The following is a 7,991-nucleotide window of genomic DNA, read 5'->3' as shown; positions in this document are numbered from 1 at the left end:
CTCTTTGAGGTGTCCTTGCTGCAACATGTTCACAACCTCTTGCCTGATGGCGATGCAGTCTTCTGTCTTGTGTCCACGTTCCTGGTGGAATTCACAGAGGGCGTCAGATTTTCTGGTGCTCGGGTTGGACCTCATCTTTGGCGGCCACTTCACCTTCGTTCCGAGTTTCTCCAGGGCATAGACTATTTCTGTAGGTGACACACAAAAATTGTGAGCAGACAACAAGGGGGCATACCTCTCTCGTTCTGGTGAGATTCCGTCCTCGGCCTAGATGGTTGGAGGGTACTTTATCAACCAGCTCATCAATTTTATGGTCGCTCTTGAACCCTCTCTAATCAAACTGTTCTGAAAGGCTACGACTACCATCCCTTTGGACATGTTTGGTAGGGTCATCCTTACCCTATTGAATCGGGCGGGGACGTCCCTCAGTCTCTTTCCTAAGGACTGCTTGATGGCGAAGATGTCGTTTACTCTTGTTTCAGCTTTCTTAGCCCCGACACATGCCGTCAGAAAATTATCGGCCATTTCTTCGAAGGTTTCTATGGAGCGGGATGGTAGCAGTGAATACCATGTTAATGCCCCTCCCGTAAGGGTTTCGCCAAATTTCTTCAGCAAAATAGAGGACACTTGTTCCTCAGTAAGGTTGTTGCCCTTCACTGCAGTAACGTAATAAGTCATGTGATTTTCAGGGTTAGTTGTTTCGTCATATATCCTGAGATATAATTTTGAAGGGCTTTAGTATGGCATGTGGGGCTGCTTCCTCACTATACAGCCGCTCTATGAATCTGCCGGCGTCCCTCTTTAGAAGTAGCTTAGGGGCGTCCTGTATCTTGTCGACTCGGTGTTCTTTCATTTGATCTCTAAGCATTTTGCTTTCATTCTCCTTTTCTTCCATCCTCTTTAGAATAGAAGCGAGGACGTTATCACCTATGTTATTAGTAACATTGTGAGTTATACCTGGTGTTGGAGGGCCTGGTTAGTCGCCTTGCTCGTCTACTCGTTTCACTATGTGGGCTCTTGCAGTCTCTATGGTCGTGCATGGAGCAGTAGGTTTTTTAAGCATGCTTACTAATGTATCGGTCAACCATGCTTCGAGAAACTTTTTCAAGGACGGTGGCGTTCCATCTCCTGTGGACGTGGAGGCCCCTTTTCCATTTGATTTTGTTATGCTACAATGGGGGGAGGCGACCTCTCGCAACTGGGGTTGGCAGTGGGTGTCACATCATCACCTAGCGTTTTATAGCTCTCATTGATAGCGTTCATGAGGTTGCAAGGGAAGTCACCTGTCACTTTAGTCCTATCACCTTAGTTACCTGCCATGTAAGTTTCCGTACGTGCAAAGAAAGAGAAAAACCTTGTGGTTTGTTAGGTTAGTAACTCACGTGAGTTATAGATCTTAAGGAAACTAAAATATTAGCTAAAAAATCCCCACAAACGGCGCTAAACTATTTGACCAAAATTTAGATCCGGGTTCAACCAATTATATTTAAATAAAGTAGAGTTAATCTTAGCTAATATTAATATCCAAAAAATAAGATAACCGATTTTGTAGTAGATAATGTGTATGTTTGACCGAATGACAATAAATGTGGACAACACTAACAATATTTAATGACCCAAAAGGTGGAAGATAACATTAAATAATAATAAATAGCAATGAATGTCATTTAAGTAAATAAAAACATACGAGTCACCCGAAAAAGGGGTGAGATTTGTGGATATTCCTTATGAAAATAATGAATGATTGATGAGCCTTCGATTATTCAAGTAGTTTTTGGATCAAGTGGAAAAGTTATGCAAGAATCTTAGTGAAAAGGTATTTCTCGTGTTCTTGCAATAAAGCTAGATTCTCTCTATAAAGTCAATATGTTTTCTTACAAGTGAATATCTAATGTCCCCTATCATTGTGTCTCTTTCTATTGATAGAGAACATATACCTAGAATACCTTAATAGTACAGGTGTAGAGAATATCCACTAAAATATTCTCCTCTAATGTCTTATCCTAAAACTAGCCAGGATTCACTCTATTTACGGTGAATGCTCGACATCGACCCTGATCTTCGCTAACTCTTCGATCTTGATCTTTGTTGACTCTTAGACCTTGGTATTCAATAGCTTTATCGATCCTGTCCTTCATTTTTTAAGAGATCGCTTCGACGTCGGGCATGCCTTTATCGAGGTCGTACTGGTGACACGTGATAGTCTGCAAGTAGCTTTTTAATGTTAACATGGTTTGATTATATCAAAGGTAATTTTTGACCCATCCAACAATCCTAGAGGATCGAAGTTAAAAATTATTACATTAAGCCGAGAGAAGTTTATAGAAAGAAAAAACCGTGCGACGTTTTTCATATCTCCTTTCTTTGCTATCATATCAACCAATCAATCAGTATCAGTTGTGGAGAAAGAATAGTAGCACCTTAGTATTTTTTCTTATAATTAAGATAGTGCATAAATATAAAGGCACCATGTTAACATTGTATTTGGTAAAATATGTTATGGCACGTGGCCACCCAAGAAAGGGACACGTGGAACCTAAGCAGGAAGGACAAAAAATCGGACACAACTATCCCGTGTGTCACGAAAAAAGATAATGTTCATGAAGGCATTGAATGCACTGCGCCCGGTAGCATTAAATGAGGAATATTTCACACCATTAGGAGCAACGACCCATTAGAGAGAATTTGGTATTTATATTCACCGTTACGTCTTCATCAATGCTCCTCATAATTGACATTAAAGAAAAACAACGACCCTAGTACCTTCTTCATATCTATAAATAATAATCTCAATGATCATTGTAAGGGACACGAATTGTCTGGCTAACTTATACTACATTCTATACAGAATTTTAATAATATTTGGCTTTCTCACTTTTTGATCTCATCATTATTTTGTCCGAAAACCCTGTTCCCAGACTCGTCAGTTCAGTCATTTTATCTACATTCTAAGGCTAAGTATTTTATATTTCATCAGTTATTTCGTTACTTTTTGGATCAAATTATTTCACTTGTCTAGAAACCACTAACAAATTCAACTGTACCGTTTTACGGGTAAACAGTTTAGCGCCCACTGTGGGGCCTAGATAGCCGTGTAATTAAATTGATCCTTGCCTTTTTTACTAACGTGTTTTGATTACTTTGTCTTAGCAAGAAATAACAAAAAATGGCAGATAACACTGTTAACGACACTCGCAACCCTGAAATTCAAGGGGAACAATATCATTTCGAGGATTCAATTAGTGACACTCGCAATGAGGGGAACGATGCCACACCGGTACATGACAGGCGGTACCCTCGACAGGTTCGGGAGGCAACTCCTAATGATGCCGATGAGGAGCATGTAGCGGATGTAGTAAGGGTCCTGTAAGAGCAACATGAAATCATTCTAGGCCATCTCATGCGGCAGGATCAGGTTATGGCTGAACTGAAGCAGGCATTATCGGGTGCCTCAAATAATGCAGACATGCGATATCCAGTTCCTCCTGATGTTCCCGTGAACCAGACGACACAGAGAGTTGATAATAACACTCCCAAGGGCGAAGTTGGCTCCGACGGGGATGGGGGAGTAGATCCGACCTCAACAACAAGAATAATCTGTTCAAGGATGAACTTTTGCGGTTCATGAATGAAGTAAATGCCCGCGTGGATCAAATCCCGGATGCACCACTGGTATTAAAAGGCCCAAACTCGAAGAAGTATATTTAATTACCGTATCAACCGAGCGTCACCCCAAAATTAATCCCGAAGAGGTTCAAAATGCCCGAAGTATGACGGAACTTCAGATCCATAAGAGCACATTGCCACCTACATAACAACGGTGAAAGGAAATGATTTGGCTCCTCATGAAATTGAATCCGTGTTGCTAAAGAAAATTGGTGAGACTCTCATGAAGAGAGCTTTAACGTGGTATTCATTATTGTCCGAGCATTCCATAGATTCCTTTGAGATGCTCACAGATTCTTTCATCAAGGCTCATGTCGATTCCAGAAAGGTACAAGCCCGAAAGGCTGACATATTCAGGATCGTGCAGGGAAAATACGAGTTATTACGAGAGTTCGTTACCCAGTTCCAGAAGGAAAGGATGTAACTACCGGCAGTCCCGGATGAATGGGTAGCTAAAGTGTTCACCAAAGGTTTAAATTCGAGAATTCGGATGCTTCCCGGAAGTTGAAAGAAAGTCTGCTCGAGTTTCAAAAGACGACTTGGGCGGATGTCCGCAACCAGTACGAGTGGAAAATAAGGATCGATGACGATCAAGTTGTCTTTCCATCATCGACCAAAGGATGGGAGAAGAACAGAGAAAAAATAAAATATGATATTGACACGGATAGACAGACTTCGGAGGGCCGGTTTCTGCCCTACGAACGGACATAAGGTCGTGGCAGGAGCTTCCGGACAACAGACAAGTTCACCGTTGATAGAAGGACCAATCGTGGCCGAAACAGATCGCTGCAGGATAAAGAAATCTCGGGGTCACGAGATTCTTCTTACGCAAAGTTATCGGAGTATAACCTCAACGTCAGCATAATGGAGTTGGTGTCATCCATCAGAAATATCAAAGAGGCATGATTCTCGAGACCTATGAGATCTGATCCCAGCCAGAGGGATCCCAATTTATGGTGTGAATACCATGGCACTAATGTCCACTGGACTGGGGACTGCCGACACATCCGGGAAGAAGTGGCAACACTGTTAAAGAATAGTCACCGCAGAGAATTCTTGAGTGACCGAGCTAAAACTAATTATGGTCGGAATAGGGGTGACACGGAAACCTCGAAAGCAGGAGAAGAACCCCCATGCCAAACGATCAACATGATCTTCAGAGGGAATGAGATTAATGGGGTCACCTTTTTGGCAGCGAAGAAGACAAAAGTATCGATAACTCATAGTAAGAGGCTCCGGGAAGACGATATCACATTTACGGATGAAGATGTAGATAGATTACTGCTACCGCATAATGACGCACTGGTAATTTCTTTAAATGTGTTAGATTTTAAAATTAAACGTGTTTTAGTGGATCCAGGAAGTTCAGCTAATATCATATAATGGAGAGTACTAGAGCAAGCTAAATTCACCGGAAGCATTATCCCTGTAATGAAACTCCTTCTTGGATTCAACCTCACAAGTGTGACAACCCGGGGAGAAATTTTGTTGCTTACGAACGCTGAGGGAGTAATGAAGACAACTCTCTTCGAAGTGGTAGATGGAGACATGGGGTATAATATCATCTTGGGAAGACCATGGCTGCACGAGATTAAAGTTTTTGACACACGAGGGGATCAAATAGATAAGGGGTGATCAACCGGCAGTAAGAGAAATGAATGCAATTTCGGTCTCTAGTAGCAAAGGAAAGGAACGTGCGGCATAACAATTACTGGAATCGGCACCTGCCCCCGAACCAAAAGAAGTTAGACCGGGGGAAGAAGAGCAGGAACAATATCAGGTGCCAAGGTATTTTCAAGTACCAGAAGAGACGGACATGACGAAGTCTACGGCAGAAGAACTAGAGCAAGTAGCGTTATTCGAAGAATTCCTAGATAGGAAATTTTATTTAGGTAACAGGACTGCACCTGGAGCTCAGGTCTGCTTTTATTGAATTCCTTAAAATTAACGTTGATTGTTTTGCATGGTTGCACGAGGATATGAAAGGAATCCCGACGGAGATAGCCATGCATAAGTTAAGCTTGGATCCCAACATACCTCTGGTAAGGCAAAAACGTGTCATATTGCTGAAGCAAGGAATAAATTCGTCAAAGAAGAGGTAACCCGTTTACTTAAAATTGGTTCAATCCGAGAGGTAAGATATCAAGACTGGCAAGCCAATGCAGTCGTAGTTCCTAAGAAAAATAATAAATTTCGCATGTGCGTAGATTATAAGGATTTTAATAAGGCATGCCCGAAAAACTCATTCCCATTGCTGAATATCGATCAAATGACTGATGCCACAGCCAAGCACGAGTTAAAGAGTTTTCTCGATGCTTATTCTGGGTACAATCAAATCAAGATGAACCCAGAAGACCAAGAAAAGACTTTGTTTATAACGAATTTTGGTACATATTATTACAATGTAATGCCCTTCGGGTTAAAAAAGGTTGGATCCGCTTATCAACAGTTCATGAATAAGATGTTCGAAAAACAAATAGGAAAGACTATGGAAGTATATATAGTCGATATGCTCGTTAAGTCTTTGAATGCAGATGACCATCTGAAGCATTTGCAAGAAACATTTGACATCCTAAGGGAGCATAATATGAAGTTTAACCCCCGAGAAATGTGCGTTTGGGGTTAGTTCGGGTGAGTTCTTAGGATTCCTAGTCTCACAAAGGGAAATTGAGGTAAATCTCGACAAAATCAAGGCCATAGAGGACATCCCGGATCATTGTCTAACGTAATGGAAGCCCAGAGGCTCACAGGGAGATTGGCAGCTTTTAGCAGGTTCATTTCCCGATTATCGGAAAAATGTCATCGTTTCTTTGCACTACTGAAAAATAAAAACAATTTCGAATGGACACCGGAGTTCAGCAAGCCTTGAAGGAGTTGAAGAAATATTTGTCAAGCCCTTCGTTGCTTTCAAAACCAAAAGAAGGTGAAACATTGCTAGTCTACCTCGCGGTTTCAGAAGTTGCGGTAAGTGCATTTTTAGTCCGAGAGGATGAAGGTACGTAATTTCTCACTTATTACGTTAGCAAAATTTTAACGGGAGCAGAAACTCACTACCCACATCTGGAAAAGCTGGCCTTAACTCTTTTAGTCACCGTTCGGAAGCTAAGGCCCTACTTCCAATGCCACCCAATAGCTGTGGTGACTACTTTTCCTTTGAAGAATATCCTCCATAGACCCGAGCACTCGGGTAGATTGGCCAAATAGGCCGTCGAAATGAGTGAGTTCGAAATAGAGTATAAACCGAGGACTGCAATTAAGTCACAAGTCATGGATGACTTTGTGGCCGATTTCAGCCCAGGACTATTGCCTCTGGCAGCCAAGGAGGCAATAATGGTGTCAGAATCGACATCGGAGTTTGAACCTTATTTACGGATGGAGCTTCAAACGTAAAAGGGTCCGAGCTCAGAATAGTCTTGATCACGCCTTCGGGGGAAACCTTGAGGCAAGCCATAAGAACGATTCATTTACTAACAATGAAGCAGAGTACGAAGTTTTGATTGCAGGTCTGGAATTAGCCCTGGGGATTGACTCCGAAGTCATCGAAATCAAATTTGATTCACAGTTGGTGGTAAATCAGGTTTACGGAATTTTTGACACCAAAGAGGAACATATGCAACAATACGTGGTAAAGGTTTAGGCTTTACTGGCACGATTCCGGGAGTGGTCAATTACTCATATCCCGAGGGAAGATAATGCGGAAGCAGATGCATTAGCAAATTCGGGCTCATCGACAAAAATCCAGGGATCGGAATCAGGGACAGTAGTACAACTAATGAACTCAGTCTTAGACATGGATGGTTACTGTGAGGTGAATTCGACTAGTTTGGTTTGGGACTGGAGAAACAAAATAATCAATTATCTCGAGCATGGAAAGTTTCCCGAAGACCCCAATGCATCAAGAGCATTACGCGTCAAAGCTACACGATATAGCTTCAAAGGCCAATTGTACAAAAAATCCTTTCAAGGCCCGTTGGCCCGGTGCTTAGGAGCATGGGAAACTAACTATGTCATGATAGAAGTCCATGAAGGGATATGCGGCAACCACTTGGGTGCAGATTCTTTGGTACTGAAATTAGTTCGTGCAGGATATTACTGGCCCCGTATGGAACAAGATGCCAAAGACTTCGTATGAAAATGTGAAAAGTGTCAATGCTACACACCACTAGTACATCAACCGGCGGAACACCTACATTCGGTTCTGTCCCCGTGGCCGTTCATGAAATGGGGAATGGACATCGTTGGACCGATACCACCGGCTCCTGGAAAGGTAAGGGTTCTTTTAATTTTGAGTGACTATTTTTCTAAATGGGTGGAAGCATGTCCTT

At 42.1% G+C, this 7,991-nt stretch overlaps 1 protein-coding gene across 1 annotated transcript; it reads left to right on the top strand.

Annotated features, from left to right (window-relative positions):
* Positions 1–4,584: 4,584 nt before the first annotated feature.
* On the top strand, positions 4,585–5,049 carry LOC138909366 (uncharacterized). The gene has a single exon (XM_070200562.1). It carries the CDS (start codon positions 4,585–4,587, stop codon positions 5,047–5,049), a length of 465 nt encoding a protein of 154 aa, XP_070056663.1.
* The last annotated feature ends 2,942 nt before the right edge of the window (positions 5,050–7,991 follow it).

This window comes from Nicotiana tomentosiformis, chromosome 4, assembly GCF_000390325.3.
Source record: "Nicotiana tomentosiformis chromosome 4, ASM39032v3, whole genome shotgun sequence".
In the NCBI taxonomy this organism is placed as follows: Eukaryota; Viridiplantae; Streptophyta; class Magnoliopsida; order Solanales; family Solanaceae; genus Nicotiana; species Nicotiana tomentosiformis.
The sequence above is the reverse complement of the archived record's forward strand: the minus strand, read 5'-3'. Positions and strand labels throughout refer to the sequence as shown.